This window comes from Cynocephalus volans, chromosome 12, assembly GCF_027409185.1.
Source record: "Cynocephalus volans isolate mCynVol1 chromosome 12, mCynVol1.pri, whole genome shotgun sequence".
In the NCBI taxonomy this organism is placed as follows: domain Eukaryota; kingdom Metazoa; phylum Chordata; class Mammalia; order Dermoptera; family Cynocephalidae; genus Cynocephalus; species Cynocephalus volans.
The window spans coordinates 76,656,415-76,674,022 of NC_084471.1; the positions used below are offsets into that span (position 1 = coordinate 76,656,415).

The window sequence follows — 17,608 nt, forward strand, 5'->3', positions numbered from 1 at the left end:
AATCTCTTTGCATCTCTACACTGATAAAATCCTTATTATAAATAAGAATCTAAGTTCATCCTGTTCTCTTTAGATTTTTCCTACAGACTCACACTAATTGTGCTTGGGTTGGTGCTTTCATTTCTTCTCCCTCAGCACACTAGTGAACCTCAGGGATTACTTTAGGACACTTGCAGCCCTAGGAGATTTCAGGTTCTGTATTTACTTGTAATTTTGCATTTTTTTTTGCCAACTTCAGACTTTTATGTAAAATGTTCTATTTTCAAGCCCCATCTGTCTTTCTAATTGAAAATATATCTACTTGAAAAATACTAAATCACAAAATATACCTGTTCGAAAATACTAATATCACAAATTATTTACACTCAACTACTACTACAGTATTTTCCAAAATATATTCCTTGGGATATTAATATATTTTATAGTAAAAAAAGACTCTGGTCAAAAATATATTTTGGAACTGTGGGCTTAGCAACATGTAACAGATGTTTCAGTTTCACTTTTTAGACTTTTTCATGTGCCAATCTCAATCCCCATGAAGAGTGCACAATATTTAGCATTTCTCAGATGTATTTATCCTTGGGATCCTGTGTGCAGTTAGGGTTTTTTGGGAAATGCTGCATTCCTCCCACCCCATGTCTCTATCTCATTCCTTTCTAGTTCAGCCTCAGCGGTATTACCAGAGTGATTTTGGAAGGTGGGGTGGGGGTGGGGTGCATGGTAAGGCCCTTTTTAAAAAACTAGTTCAGTTTTTATTAGTTTCTCCCAGGTACCTGCAGAGCTTTTGTATGTTTTCTTACACCAGTATCTCTGGGTCTTCTCAACCCTTGAACATGTTCTTCCCTTGGCTTGGAATGCCTTGCCCCCATTACCCCTTCTCTGAAAAGCTTTCCCTGATTCTCCATAGATTTACCATGACTGTCACCCTTCTCTAATGTGAGATCATAGTTCTATTTAATTCATTGAAAATAGTTGAGCATATACTTTTTGAGAGACATTAAATGGAGGTTGTTAATATTAAGGAGAAGTTGTTTGGAAAATAATTAAATTTATATGTGTATCTTTACCTTTTTATTTTCTTTCTCTAGTGTTCTTTTGAAGATGACAGTATCCATTCCTTATTAAAACCTTTAGAACTGGAACTACAAAAGACAGTGCATACATACTGTGGGAAGATTTACAAAATATTTGTCAAACAACTAACAAAAAGCATAAGAGACCGTTATGACAGACCACCAAAGGAAAGGTGATTCTTGGTGATTGATAAATCAAGTGGATGAAAACGACAAAGTATTAGAGGATAAGTGTGAAGGAATAGTCGTGGATGAAGTATTCAGGAAGGAATTATTCATCTCCAGAATAATTTTTTTCCTGAAGAAGTTAAATGAGTAGTATATTTATATAATGAAGAATAACCTTGATCTCCAACAAGAAGACGTTTTTGATCCCTGATGTTTTGTAGTGTTACTTGCTGTCATTCCAGTACTGATGAAAATATTATCAAATGGTTGTAGCCTGCAGATTTCTGTTGACTCTTACTCTCAAATGAGTGAGAATGGTAGGGTGTATGGATGGAGAAAATGTACCTCATACACAGTGGAAACACTCACACTGTGAGTATAGCAATAATTTTATGTGAGCACTAACCTCACTTTAAATGTGTGAGAAAAAAGTTGTTTACAGGAGCAGAAAAGGTTCTGTTTCTAAAGAAATGTGATGTAAACATTGACAATCTATGTGTGCCTTTATACATTTCATCTCTGTTTTAAAATATTTTTGTGACAATCATGTTTAAAATTATTTTTAGATTGTAAGCTGCATGTTAAAAATTGAGCTATATAAAAAAGAGGAAAAATAGTGAAAACTTTGGGGTTTTGTTCCATGAATATGTTTGTGAGAGTGAGGAGAGGGGAGAGAGAGAGAAAAAATGTAGTGTTTTCATTTTGTGAGTGTTAAACTGTCTTACCAAAACTTAGATATAAGATTGTTAAACAAATCTTTGGGGATTTTTTTTTTTTTTTTTATCACTTTAAATGAAAATTTTCAGCTTTACTGGGCATTCTGGAAGCAAATAAATTATGTTGATAATAAAGTGAGAACCTTAATAGTATACTAATATAATGGTGGAAAATGTGATGGACCAAAATGCATAAGCTGTATACATACTGCAATCAGTAGTTGTAGTTACAATGAAGTAGAAAATGGTCCACTTAAACATTTCTTCTACCTCAAAATGACCTTGTAAGATATTTTCGAAGCAAATGAATAGAACCTTACTTTATGTAAGTTAGACAACTTTGGTGGATGACTTGGTTTAAGAAGGTTGTTACATCTGACTATGGAAAAAGTGGTTTTGATTGGATTAATGTGCATATCTTCCTTTTTTGAACATCACTTAAGACAGTTAATTTTTTTAAATCTTGAAGATGAGAAAAATATTACTTCTCTTGTGTTCTTCATCTGCTATCTTAGATTCTGAGTACTTAGCATGTACTGTGCTAGGGCACACATCATTTTACCAAGTGCAATGTGGTTATCTTCTTTTTCTCTCTTTGATACTTTAATGCTTAAATAGAGAAGGAAAATCATGAAGGAAAAATATCACTCCTGTGAAAATTGTGGCAATTGGCTTTGTGAAGATAGAATGGCCTCTGCGGAGACACGGAATATGCAGAACAAGATGGTCAGTGCAGTTGTCACCTGTCCTTCTGCAGTTCAGTCAAGGATAAACTAAGAGAGGAGATTAAGAAGGGCGAATTAGACGTTAGCCAGCCTAGCACTCTTAGAACAGATGGTTTTAGAGAGCAGGAGCTGTACTTCCTTGGCAGAATGCCATTGTGAATATAAGAACCTGTGAACTGTGTTGTGTTGAAACTGAGTTTGCTGAGTAAAAAATGAGAATTCTAAAATTTTGAAGTTTGGAGGGTAAATAAATATAAGGTCATTTATAATGGCCCCCAGATTAGACCGTTGCTTTCCTGGCTATGTAAGACTCTCTGGAGCTTGTTAAGAATAAATTCCTGAACTTCACCCTTTGGAGACTCTGGAGTCTACAAAAAATTTTTTAATGAAGAAATTTGAAAATTAAGTGAAAGTGAAGAGCATAATGCAGTGGTGCTTAACATTCAGATCTAACACATCAATATTTTACCATATTTTCTTCATTTATCCCTTTTTCTTTGTTGAACTATCTTAAATAAAATCCCAGACATCATGTTATTTTACATCTCTGACCGCTTTGGTAACTACAATGACATCATAGCTAACAAAAGTAGTAACAGTGCTTTCATTTAATATCTAGTCCTTAAACAAATTTTCCTGATGATCTTAAATATTCCATCTTTTAGTTTGTTAGAATCAGGGTACAAAACTAAATTGATCCCATTTTTAACAGCACCTCAGATGGTTTTGATGTCAGCTAGTTTGGGAACCACTGGAAATTATTTTGCCAACTTGAGGGTGAAAGTGAGGATGCCACATTTCTTGGCACAGTTGGTAGATTATAAGTGTGATTTTGAAATATTATATTGGGGGAAGCAGTTATTGACAAGACTTGGATTTATATTAATAAATTTCTTAAAATTTAATTTCCTCAGTGAATGTAGAATCTCAGCCCTGTGGGCTCTAATACTATTGATTGGGACTGTGTGGAATGTGGTCATCGTTTAACCCAACTGGACTGTGGTCTCACTCATCTGTGGCTTGTTTATATTGTTACACAGTCTGCATTGTGGATCATTTGGAAGGTTCTTTATCAGGTCTATACAGACCTGACCTAAGTGAGCATTTTAACATAAATTGGGTTATGGTGAATACGCTCTGTTTAGGTACTGTTTTTACCTAAATTTAAGGGTATCACAGTATGTTTATAACAATTTAAAAATGAATTATCTGAGTTTATCTTTAGACAAAGTAACTTTTTCCTTGAGAATTGTTAGGAAATGCAGTTCTCAGAGTTAATGAGGTTAAATTATAGATGGACAGCTTGAAGAACTTACTACATATTTTTCAGTATAAATGATCTTTCATAAAACATTGTATATCTATGCAGTTTATGTAAATTACATGATATAGTCTTTGAGTCTGTGTGTTAGAACAATTTTGACCTCAGAAATATCTCTGGGCTACAGTATTACCAAAGTGGAATAACTTTAAAATGGAGTCAAACTTCATTTGTGTGAAGTAGCCATCTTAAAAGAACTTGGAAAACCTTTAGAACATACATATTATGATTTACATTTTAAGAAAATACATACTTTGTTTTCTTTTTTTATGAAGAGTAGTTCACAATGTATAAGGTAACCAAGTTACCTTTGGACACTTTAGAGCCTGGGACAATATTACTGTTCTTTCTTTGCTCTCTCATCTTGCTTCCAGTTAGGTGTTATTGGTGTAATGAAAAGAAGACCAGACTGTGAACTAGATTTGGATTCTCTTCTTGGCTAGGGACCTCAGATATGTCATTTAACCTTCTCTGTGCCTTAGGTTTTTAAATACAATCAATATGCCCTTCAAACCTCTAAAGAAGATGAAACTCTGAAGAGATCATGGATTTCAAAGCATTCTGCTTGGCTTACATTATGCTACACCAGTGTTACTGTCTTAGTTCTCTTTTGCCCTGGGTTCTCCTGTAGAGATTATTCCATTTCCTTAGGCTGAATGTTTTCTGACGTATATCTCCAGCATGAGTTTTGTTTATATTAAGTAAGGAAAAGCTTTTAAGGAAGAGAAAGTTGAGAAGAAAAGAATAATGTAAATGAATAATTAAAAAAGAAGGAAAATAGAGAAAGTGAGAAAAAGGGAGAGGGAAGAGAAGGAAAGAGAGAACGGCAAAAGGCGGAGTAAGAGAAGATGGAATGAGAGTGGGAAAACCAAGATGGAGAGTGATGGTGTGGAAACATTTACTTTTAGAGTTGTAGTCCCCTACCATATGTCACTGCCTACTTGCCTTGGCTCTCTGGGGTCAGGAAAGGTGTTGGCTTCCATGGAAGGGTGCAGCAGGGCTAGCTTTATTTGATTTGTTGATACTAGATTTGCTTCCTGACCATCCTACTCACTGATCATTTAATACTTATTCAACATTTTATCTTTTTACTGGATCCCAGTTTGTGAGCTAGGACTTGTGGAAACACAAATATCTTCTTTGTCCTTTAGCCATCCCATATGTTGTGTTATGCAAGACTAACCACATATGCAGCAGGGGAGGCTGGGGCTAGAGGGGACTGCTTTCTTGGGTCTGAAGGGGGCCCAGGAATCTATTGCAGCAGCTTTCCCAGATGATTTTGATAGGAAGCCAGGTTTACAAATCACTGCCCTGCCTTGAATGGCAGATTAAACAATAAATTACAACTATTTATTCCTCAGTATGGATACTTTCAGTTGAGTCGTTACGAGTGAATTCGAAAGAACAGGAGATGGCAGAAATACATTAAAGGGAAAAACCTTAAAAGATATTATTATTCATTGTCTTTTTCAGACACTTGTAAGTAATAAATACCTTTGTAGTAATCAACACCTCCTTGAGATATTTTTAGAAAGACCACTGATCTGTTTTTTTAAAATAACTTTTTTGGGTCTTTACAGTAAATAGAGAAGAAAAGTAGGGGTGCAATATTTCAGGTGTGGGGCCAGTTATCCATTTATCGAATGCAATTTCAAGTGTCTTAAAACAATAATTGCCTTATTGCATTTTAATATTAAGTAGATTAATGATTGTACTAGAACAGTTTTCCGTTTATACATTGCCAAAGCAACCTTTTTTTGCTTATTAAAGTCTGGCTAGGCTGGCCAGTTAGCTCAGGTGGTTAAAGCACAGCCTTGTAATACCAAGGTCACGGGTTTGGATCTCTGAACTGGCCAGCCACCAAAATTAAATAAGTAAATAAATAAAATCTTGCTGGCTAAACTGTTCTGATGTTTAGTATTTCTTAGTTCATTGAACCTGAAACTAGATTTTTAAAATTGTTATAAATTTAATACAGAAGTATAAGAAGTACAGAATTTTAAAAATAACTAAAAATGAATATGATGTTATTCAAATATCTAGCAATTACAGAATCATGAGAAAAACAAGAATATAGCATATTGGATTGGGGAATTTAAAATTGCAAATCAATGTCAGATTACTTTTAAGTGGGAAATATGTATCGTCAACTCATTTTACCAATTATTCCAAATTTTTAATGGGATTATTTCTTTAGAATTTTCTATCAACTCAATTTTCAAACTCAGAGAAACTTTGAAAAGGTAAGGGAAAAAAATAGAAAGGAAAATTTTTCTTACTAGTACTGTGAATACTACTTGGAAGGTCTGTGGTCAGACATTTTAATATCAAAATTAAGAACTGATATGGAGCCTTTGATTATGTTTAGTTTATATATACAACCTGAATATGTGAGCATATTCATACATGTAACATACCATAGCAACCCTTTGTAAAAACCAATGAAGAGAATGCAACAGTGTATATTTCATTTAAAAAGTAAATTGACTTTGACTATGACAGAAAGTAGCTGTATCCAACTTTTGTTTAAAATCTCTTCCAGGAATATTGGAATATTATTTTTGTCATGCAAATTTCATCAGGTTTGTAGTATTGCTGTGGAGTGTGTCATCCATTCAAAACTTAACAGCGCAGCAGGCATCACGTGCATTGGTATCAGCATTTGAGAGCTGGACCAATGGGTTTTGATGGATACTATGACAAGATCTATGAAGGAGATGGTGGTTTACACCTGTTCCTGAAATCATAAACTGGAAATCATTGCAGGTGTTTCCATTTTCTCAAGCATTTTGCATCAATATATTAATATTTTGAGTAGTAATAGTTCTAAAGCTCCAGGAAGGCATCATGGTGTACTGTAATATGTAGAGATTAGTACCTTAAACTGCTTCTTACCTTAAAATATTTTAGTTTTAAAATAATGTGAATATCTTTCTCCAAGTATTTTGTCAGTTATTAAAAGCGAGTGTAAATTTACAGATTTGGGTCTAACCTGACAGTAATGGAAAGTTGCTTATTCTGTTTTGGAGGAGTTCAGCTCATCTTTTTCTTGAGAAACTGTGTGTTGCTCTTGCTAAATAAGCATACAATCAATAAATGTTTAATTTCCGTAAATGATGTGTCTGAATTATTTTAGCAGTCAAAAACAATTTTAGAATCTTTAGGATTGGAATGCTTGATAACCAGGAATCTAGGTGGAGGGCAGTTCCTGGATTGGCTAATTCAGCAGCAGAGAGTGTCATCAGAACCTAGGTACCTTCTTCTGTCTTTCCATTACCATTCTCACCATGTGAGCTTGGTCTCCCTTCATGGCTCCAAAGTGACAGCACACCTTCCAGGTGGCAGAAAAAAACCAGAAGCTGAAATATGCCATTTTTTATGAGGAAGGTTTCACTTGCCCCTACAGCCATAGCAGTGCCTATCTATAAAAGGGTTACTTTTGCGTAGGAAATAAAGCTCTCATGATTGGTTCAAACCATAAAGATTTTGCCCATGAGCTTAAAAATTGCCTCCCCATCCCACTACTGGTTTTATACCCAAAGGAAATGAAATCAGTACATTAAAAAGACACCTGCACTCCCATGTTCATCGCAGCACTATTCACAATAGCCAAGAGGTGGAATAAGCCTAAATACCATCAAGGGATGAGTGGATTAAAAAACTGTGATATATACATACACAATGAAATGCTATTCAGTTATGAAAAAAAAGGAAATACTGTCATTTGCAGCAACATAGATGGAACTAGAGACCATCATGTTAAGTGAAGTAAGTCAGGCAAAGAAAGATGAATACCATGTAATCTCTTGTATGTAGAATCTTAAAAAAAAAAAAAGTGGTTCTCATAGAAGTAGAGAGTAGAGTAATGGTTATTGGGGTGGGGGAAAGGAAGTGCTGAATTAACAAGTACAAAGCTATGCCACTTACCCTAAGTGAATCAATGTATTGTATATGCAAATATTGAAACAACACACTGTATCCCACAAATGTGTACAAATAAACATTTTTAAAAAGTGGTCCCCCCTTGAAGAATGGCTGCTCAGAGGAAGGGGAACAGCATCAGAGTTCTGGTGAAGTTGGTGGGGTAGGAGGTAGGGAGATTGGGAGATGGTGTTTGGAAGGCAACAGACCACACCTCATTTTACTGATCGAAGTATTTCTAGGGGGATCAAATTTCAAATCTAGAGAAGTGTACCCTTTCTGTGCTAGGGACTAATTTTGGTTTAAAAAGTCTCTAATGTTATTTCTCACACAGTAGGTCTTTTTTTTTTTTTTTGGTCACAATCATAGTGTAAAACATTTTAAAAGATTGTTGAGCTCATGACGGCTTCTGAGAAGAGTTTAAAATTTCCTTTAAATTTGTGATGAAAATTTAATATTTATTAGCATTATTTATGTTTTTAATTAAATATTTTTTTGTAAATTACAAAATGTCCTCATTGAAGCAAAAAATCAAAAAGTACAGAAGAATTAAAAGTACAGAAGTAAAAAATAAAAGACCCTCCTACCCATCAATAACTAGAAAAGTTTTGGTGTGTATCCTGCCAGTCTTTTGCTATGCATATGTATACAATTCCTACACAGGGGCTCCTACTTTATGCGCTCTTCTACTACTTGCCTTTTTCACATAATTTATGACATCTTTTCTTGTCAATACGTTAGATCCACCTGATTCTTTACAGCTGCATGTTAGTTCATAGTAGTGTCCTTAAGTAGAGATTACTACACAGATTTCTGAAGTACAGAAGTATAAATAATGAGTTTTAGCTTGATAGAAGTAATTAGCCAGTTTTCCAATTTTTCTAGTTAAATGTGATTTAATTTAAGGAACATTAACTTGTGAATAAAACTAGTGTACCTCAAGTATCAAAGTAAATGTTATAATCTTTTAAATTAAAATTTTTTTTGTAAAGTTTGATGCATACTAATTAAATAGCAATGGCTTTATTTTATGAGATTGGCATGTCTGATAATTGTTATTTGAAGGGTCTTTTCCTTTTCCATTCTTTATTTTGTAGAAAATATTTTGAATAATTAAGTTTAAAGAAACTTGAGAAAATTACGAAAAATTAACCACCAAATTTGCCTGTGCTTTGCCCACTGTTCTTTAGCATTTAAAATATAATAGGGTTATTTAACTGGTTAAAAGTAGCTTTTAATCCTTCAGAACAGTGCTGTCAAAGAGAAATATATGTATTTTTGAAATTAATTCTAGTAAGTTTTATTTAATTCAGCATATCTGAAATATTATCATCTGGACATATAGTCAATATAAAAATGTTAGTGAGATATTTCTCATTTAAAAAATACTAAACATGTATTTTTCACGTATTAGCACATCTCAGTTTGAACTTGCCACATTTCAAGTGTTCAGTGGCCACTTGTAGCTAGTGGCTACCATGTTGGACAGTGCATCTCTAGAGTGTAAACTCTGAAGGCAGAAGCCATTCTTGTTTTTACTGTAGTATCTGTCATTTAGTACTGTGATAGTACATGGTAAATGATAAAACTTGGATGAATTTTAATTTTAACTGAGAGTTTTTTTGTGTTTTTTTTTTCTTTGGTGAATTTGGAAAAGAGTTTAAACTCTGGTCATTTTCTTCATAAAGGCATTAAAATTCTCCAAAAAATATCCACCCTCATTGATAGTGAAAAACTTTAAAATTAAGCCAGAAGAGGTCAATTTTTAAAAATACTAATGATAGGTTTTGTTTTGTTTGTTTTTAATGCAAGGAAGCTCAATGCTGGCAAGGTTATGGTTAATCTGCTGCACGGAAACTACAGATAAGAGCATAGGGTAGTATGATCCACATACCCTCTTGGTTCACTTTTTAGAATCATTGATGGTTCATGTACAAACATCATTCTCAAATCAATTTATAATATACATTGTAACAAACCAAATGCCCAGCAGTAGGGAAATGGTTAGGTAAATGATGGTACTTTATTCTAGATTACTGATATAATTTTGGCCCCCGGGGGACATGTGGCAATGTCCGGAGACATAATTGAATGTCACGAACACAACTGTGGGGGAAGAGGGTGGGTCCTGCTGGCATCTAGTAGTAGAGGCCAGCAATCCTGCTAAACATCCTGTCACTCACAGGACAGTCCCCCACAACAAAAAATAATTATCCAACATGTCATTAGTGCCACTGTTGAGAAGCTGGTATAAGGTAAATAGAGAATTAAAAATTTGCTTTGATAACAGGTAAGGACAGGATGTCACAGCCATACAGAGAAGTCAACTCAAGCTCATCTTGAGGCAGAGGGAATGCTTCCTAGAGGAAGTGACATCTGTACCAAAATCTAAAGGAAAAGTAAGAGCAAGGCAAAAAAGAGTGAGGTGGAGTTTTCCAAGCAGAAGCGTTAACCGCAGACCCCCAGGTTAGAGAGATTATTATGAGTTCTGGAAATTGCAATAAGTTTGGAATGTCTTTATCCTGTTTCCACAGCCACCAGGCCATTATCTCTTACGTTGGTTATGGCAGCAGCCACCTAGTTTGTCTCCGCCTCCATTCTTGCTCCTTTCCAAGCTGTTCTCTGAAATGTAATCAGAATGATCTTCCTCATGCATTAATCCAGTAATGTTCCTGTCCTGCTTAAAACCCTGCTGTAGCATTGCTGGTGATATGCAAACTGAGCAGGCATCTTTTCTCTCCTTTTGACTTTGGAGTAATAGGAACAGCTATTGGTGAAAAATGTATATGCAATGGGAAAATAAGGTGGACCCTCTGACAAGTGTAGTCTCCAGAGCCAATAAATCAGGTACCTTCTGAAGCTGAAGGTATTCCCCATAGAACTGGGCTGCATCTGGAGAACAGGGAGTCTGGGTCTTTGTGAAGGACATTTAAAATTCCAGGAGATGGGACCAGCCGGTGGCTCACTTGGGAGAGTGTGGTGCTGATAACACCAAGGCCACGGGTTCAGATCCCTATGTAGGGATGGCTGGTTGGCTCACTTGGGAGAGTGTGGTGCTGACAACTCCAGGTCAAGGGTTAAGATCCCCTTACCAGTCATCTTTAAAAAAATATCCCAGGAGACATAGGAGAGTCTGGGAATTTTCATAAAGGCTTCAGATCACCAGAATTGAGATTTCCTTCCAGTAGAGAAATGCAAAGGATGCAAAATCACAATTTTCAGTCTGTCAACAGGAGGGAAAAACCTGCAGCAGATGAGGTGGGAGGATGAGACAGTCTCACCACCCACTCCCCCTCATTTCATGGTTTCAGTGTAAGTGTCTGGCTCGTTGTTACTCTCTTCACAACTACTGCTGTCATATATTCTGGATGACTTCAATAAACACATAAATGATCTTTTAAGTACCTTGAACAACAACTCTCCACCCTACCTCAGGATTCAGTCACCCTCTAACCTTGTCATCACCCCTGACAGCAACCTCTCCATAACTTCAGCTTTATACCCCTCACTCTCTGTTCACCACCTCTTCTAGTATCCTGACTCCATCAGATTTTCTATTCCATGGGAACTCCAGTCTACTGGTCCACCATTTTTCATTGTCCCGTATCTGCTTAATGTCTCTCTTCCCTTTCTCACAAAATTAAGTTCCAGTTGATCATTTACTCGCATATGCCCTCAACTCCCTTGCCCACGCTCTCACTTTGTCATACTAGTTTGGCAAAACCACAGCCTTAGTGAAATCCATCTCTGGGCCCATTCTTCATCTGCACCAGTGCAGCTAAAAATGGCTGGAGGAAGAAACAAAGCTGCTTACTGGTCCTACTTTAAATTCATGTCCATGAATCTCAAGTGGCTCAATATTGCCAGCAGTTATGCTATATAACTCCTCTATCCACTCAGACTCTCATTCTCCTCTGATATTTTACACCTCCCCCTTTCTCTTCAAACCACCAGCACCTCTTCCTCCATGCTCATATTGAGTTGACACCATTGTTTTCTCTTTCAACAATTACAAGAGAATTCCCACATGATCCCAGCACGAAATCTATCAATGCCAATGTTCCTGAGTTTGCTCCCTTAGATTCTGTCATCCCCATGTTACTATAGCTCCTGTCTAAAGTCAGTTCCTTCATTTCGTACTAGACTCTAGCCCCTCGGTTTACACAAGAACATTGTTTCATCAATTCTTCCCTCTTTATCTTGTCCTACAATTTGTTTTCCACTCTGCTGGATCTTTCCTAGCAAAATTCCTTGGAAGAGTTGTTCGTATTCTTTGTCGCCCATTCCTCTCTTGTCAAGGTCACCGGTGACTTTTGTGTTGTTGATTCCAGTACCCAATTGCTAATCTTCATCTTATTTGACCTATCAGTTGATGTAATTTGAAGAAGCAGTTTTTTTATTGAAACATTGTCTTCGCTTGGCCACAATTTCATCATATTCTTTGTTCTCCTTTTTCCTCATTCGATACTTCTCACTTTCCTTTCTGGCACTCTATTTTCTTCCCACCTTCTTCATGCTGGAGTACATGAGGGCCTTCCATAATCTCAGCCAGTTTATGACTTTAGACACATGCACCATCTCCCCGATTTTTTAGATCTTTGGTCGAGATCTGTCTCAAATTTCAGACTCTTCTCTACTGCTTGTTCCTGCTTGACATCTCTACTAGGATATCTAATACCCATTTCAAACTTAACATGTCCAAAACAGAATCCTTGATTTTTCCTTAAACCTATCTATCTGAAATCTTCTTTACTTAAATTATAGCAAATCCATCGTTCTAGCTGCTCAGACTGAAATCTTTGGAGCCATCCTTTATTTCTCTTGGTCATACACATTCCATACTCAAGCCATTAAAAATTCTACTGTGTTAACCTTCCAATTAAATCCAGACTCCAACCACTCCTCACTACCTGTGTTTTTATTATGCTTGTCTGGGCCACCATTATCTCTTGCTTTAATTAATGCAACAGACTCCTAAATGGTCTCCTTACTTCCGTCCCCACCTGTTTGCAGTCTGTTCTTAACATATCAGTTAGGATTATCCTTTTAAAAGAGGAGTCATATGTAACACCTCTTTTCAACCCTTAGTGACCCACCATTCACTCATAGTAAAAGCCAAAGTCCTTAAATGGCTACAAGACCGTATAGGATCTGCCAGGAATCTCTCCCCTATTATCTTTCTAATTTTACCTAATATTCTTCCCTTTCTCATTATATTCCTGGCATGCCCAACACACTCTTGACTAGGAGATTTTGCACTGTTGTTTCCTTTCTCTGCAACTCTATTCTCCCAAATATCCCCCTGGCCAACTCCATCAGCTCCTTCAAGTCTTTAGTTAAATGTCACTTCCTAATGATGCCTACCAGATGATGAGATGGCCACCATTTTTTTAATGGCATATTTCTGCTATCCTTTTATTATGATTTAGTCAAATGAGGAAAAAAAAAAAACAAAACCCACACAAAACAACCTCTAAAGACATACAGCAGAGTATTCAGATAATATAAGTTCCTAAGGGTAGATTTCTGTGGCTAAGTAAAATTTGTACATCTCAAGTACTATCATTCATAACATTTCTCCTTTTATACTGACACAAAGCTTTAAAAGTAATGAGTCAATTTTGATTTCTACATAGACTTCAAAACCTGCAAAGTCCAGACATGTCCATGTTTGATGTCTTTCAAATATCCTCTTATACTGGTTTCTCCAAGTGGAATCCCTACTTTCTTAAAAAAATTAAGTACCCTTCAGGCATGTCTTTGATGTTGTCACACAGTCAGAGGATCTAATTTTATGTGGAACTATGTGGAACACATTGACAAAGAACTAAGATTAAAAAAACCCTGCCATCAGCAAATGTGCATGGCCCAAACCATTTTTAAATGATATATCAATTTTTAAAAAATAGTGCTTATTCATTTAATACCTTTAAGAACCCATAAGTGATTTGAAATTGGGAAAAGTGATCTGATCAATATATTATAATATACTAAATGTTATCTTCTCTCATCAGCTCAACGATATGAGAATACTTCAAAAAGTTCATGGAGAAATATAATTAAAAGATAATACAAATATTTCCATGAACGTTCAAAAGTACCCTCATATATCCAATATCTACCATCCATAAAACACATGGATATAAGTCATGCACAGCAATAATTGCTGTATTCCTCCCTTAAAGTTTTTCAGAGCATACAAACTAACTTTTCTAGGGGCATGATTACTACTAGAACATAGCCATACGGGGTACACATTTTAAAAGAATTATCTCCTACATAATATTTGTGAGTTTTATACATTCTATAATCTAATAAATGTGGCATATTGTTCTTATTAAAGAGTATATTATTTATTTTCTTGATGTTTCCTCATCATAAAGTAGGAGTCTCCTGAAGACCATGTCTTCTTCACTGTTGTGTCGTCTGCAAATGTTACCATGCCTGGCACATGTCATTCAATAATTCTTCCTGTACTTCTTCATCATGATACTCTTTTAGTTTGTCCAAAGGTCCTTAAAGTTACTGGATATATCTTCAGAACTTGGGCTTCCATAACTGCTTCCAGAGATGTTCATCTGGCTTTATAGGCTTCACACTTGTATTTGCTTAGTGTTTTCCGACCTTTTCTGTTATGTAAGATGTGTAAGAAGTTTCTTAGGACAGGTGAAATACAGCTTCCAAGATTGCCTCAGTTTTCTCAAAAGTCCCAGTGGGGAAGTGGGCACCCTTTGGAGCTATGAAGGGACAGTCACTTGGCAGGAAAGCTGGCCCCTTTGGGCAGCCTGTGCTTTGAGACCAGAGGACGGCTGGTCTGGCCACAATTTTTTTTGACAATATTCCTATCCAGGCAAAAGTCTATTTCCCATCCCCTTGAATTAGGGATGGTTTATGACTGCTTGGACCAACAGAGTATGGCAGGCTTAGCTTTGGGATTAGCACCTTCCACCTTGGACTCTTAGAATCCCAGGTTTTCTTGTAAAACGTCTGACACTCTGCTGTGGAAATCACCTGGAGACATCCTGAGATTCCACGGGAAAGGAGAGGGTCCCAGTTGAGCACAGGCTTCCAGCTATCCCTGCAAGTCCAGGCATGTGAATGAAAGTCATCCTGAACCCTCTTGGGTCAGTGAAGCTGGATCTTCTGGCCCAGCCTCTGGGTGAAAACCACTGAGTGACCTCAGTTTACATGAGGTAAAACAGAAGAATTGCACAGCCAAGTCCTAGCCAGATTCTTGACCCACAAAATCATGTGATATAATAAAATGTTTATTGCTTTAAGCCACTAAAGTTTTGGAGTCGTTTGTTAAACAATAATAGATAACCAGAACACCTATGCTGGTTAATTTAAAGTTGCAATCTGCACCTGTTTCCACCTCTCAATTCTCCTTACCTTGCTCTATTTTTTTCCTCCATAGTATTCATCACCTCCTAAAATGTAATATATTTATTTACTATGTTTATTATCATCTTTCTCTTCTCTGTTAACAGCCCTCCCCAGGGTTCACCATAACAGAAACAGGGATTCATTTTTTTTCACTGACATATGCCTAGCACGTAGAAATGCTCAATATGATGAATGAAAAGTAATCCACACTTTGTCAGAGATATAAAAGATCTCAGAGCTATCCAAGAATGAGCAAGAAATTTTTTAAATGGTGCGGTAACTATGTGGTCCCACTATGGAATAAAAAATAATGCCAGCCTAGAAGAAACTACATACCACAGAACAAATCTCCCTCAAGAGTTTCATACTATGGAACAACTTATTAAGATCTTGCATTCATTAAAGCAAGCCTCAAAAATGAAGTGATAAAATAATTGAATGAGATTTAAAAAGAGCTGATAGCCTAAGAAACAAGTGGAGGGTTGGTTCTTCTCTAATTTATTCACCAGATAGCTGAAAATTAAATTAGAATTAAATTGCTAATGGAGGAAAGGTTTGGCACAATGAGCCAATCACACAGAAAAAGAAAAAGAGAACATCACAGTTAAGAAAAAGCTAATAGGACTGCAGGCTGGAAATAGTGCATGAACATATGGAACAGGAAAAAAAAAAGGGCATTTAAAGATACAAGAAAATTTCCTTGGAATGAAAAATAAAATAATTATCAGATTGAAAGAACACGTCTTATTCCAGGAAATTTTGCTTCTGAATGCTTACAACTAGATATATTCTTGGTAAGTTGTTAAATTTCAAGGAGAAAGATTTCTTCAGGCAATCTGATGGAAAAAGCAAATCATCATAGCAAAAAAAAAAAAAAAAAAAAAATCAAGCTATTTTTAGACTTCTGTACAGGAACATTCAACAGACTGAGTAAATGTCTTCAAAGTTTTACATGAAAGAAAATAACCAGAACATTTTATAACCAGACAAGGTTTCATCCAAGTATAAAAGCAAAAAGCAGAAATTCTCAAATATGAATGAATTCAAGAAATTCTAAACTCTTGAGCTCTTCTTGAAAAACGTATTTGTAAATGAAGCTGGTTAATTAACTGAAGCATCAACATAAAGACCTCAGTAGTGGAGATGCCATAATAAAAGAATTGATGGCGAACACTGAATCCATTAAATTTGGGGACTAGTTGGAAATAGTTAAAGTATTATGGTTACATACCAGAAAGTACCTTGAAAATGTCATGAGAAAGTTTTCTGGTAGCTGCAAATGCTGGGCAAAACATCAAATTCTACCACATGGGACATCATTACAAATCTTGTAAGAAGTATCAGGATAAATATGGTGTTTCTTCTATCTTCCCAAACTTTCAGATCTCTCAAGATTCAGTAGGGAACAGTTATAGGAGTTGAGCGTCCACATCTGATAACACAGACACTTATCAAGAGAATACAAGTTCTACTGTACATCCCACTTTTAAGAGTCCTTTGCTTCAAGAATCAAATTTTACCAGACAGCATTTTCTGGATTACTAGAACAGTAATCACCTATTTCAGATAGTTCCTGCCATGTGTCCTATTGGTGTGTCTTTTCCTTGCAGAGATCTTAGCCAGGTTACTAAAAATTTCACTAGTCTTTAGATCAAAGACATCAAAGAATTTGTGAATCTTCAGCTAGATGAAGAAACTCAATATCAAACTGCTTTTGAAGCATCTTTTCAAGTAAACATCTGAGGGCTGTAGACATCTCTGCATCATTGTACCTGCTAGCGTCATCTGTAAGGAAAAAACTACATGAAATCACCATTTCAGTAACTTGATATGTGTATTAATAAAAGTAATTCAGTTTATTGTTTTAGTTTTTTAACTGAAAGATAAAGATGGGGTTCTAAAAACTTTATCCTCTTGATAATTTAAAAAATGAAATTTATGACAGCTTTAAAAGCATAGAAAGGTTGTATTTCACTCATGTACAGTTAAAAGGGAATCCGTGTTGTACTTCCTATTTTTACACTACACATTCTTGAATTTTTCATTACCATATTGCTTTTGAAATTTGGTGAAGTTCCTCCCATTTATAGTACATGAATAATGCACAGTAGTAAATTCTGAAAGACATAATTGATATAAACCTAACAAATCTAAGCCGGTTCTCAGAGTTGCAGAATGGAAACTTGAAGTGCTAAATGGAACAATCCAAAGATTGTTACATGCAGATTCTAGCTGAAGAATTCAACTGTAAGAAAATTGTATTTATATAACATTTATTATGTTTGAAGACTAATGAGA

General features: G+C 35.8%; 1 protein-coding gene and 1 pseudogene across 3 annotated transcripts in view; both read left to right on the plus strand.

Moving 5' to 3' along the window:
- Positions 1 to 7,117, plus strand: part of GXYLT1 (glucoside xylosyltransferase 1) — a 58,677-nt gene extending 51,560 nt beyond the window's left edge. For all 3 annotated transcript variants that reach the window (XM_063075899.1, XM_063075901.1, XM_063075900.1), the window contains one exon: positions 1,089 to 7,117. In XM_063075899.1, the coding sequence (XP_062931969.1) occupies positions 1,089 to 1,250 (162 nt within the window). In that variant the 3' untranslated portion in view covers positions 1,251 to 7,117. The remainder of the gene's footprint in view (positions 1 to 1,088) is intronic.
- Positions 2,645 to 17,053, plus strand: LOC134391734 (E3 ubiquitin-protein ligase RNF138-like; annotated as a pseudogene).
- Positions 17,054 to 17,608: the final 555 nt, after the last annotated feature.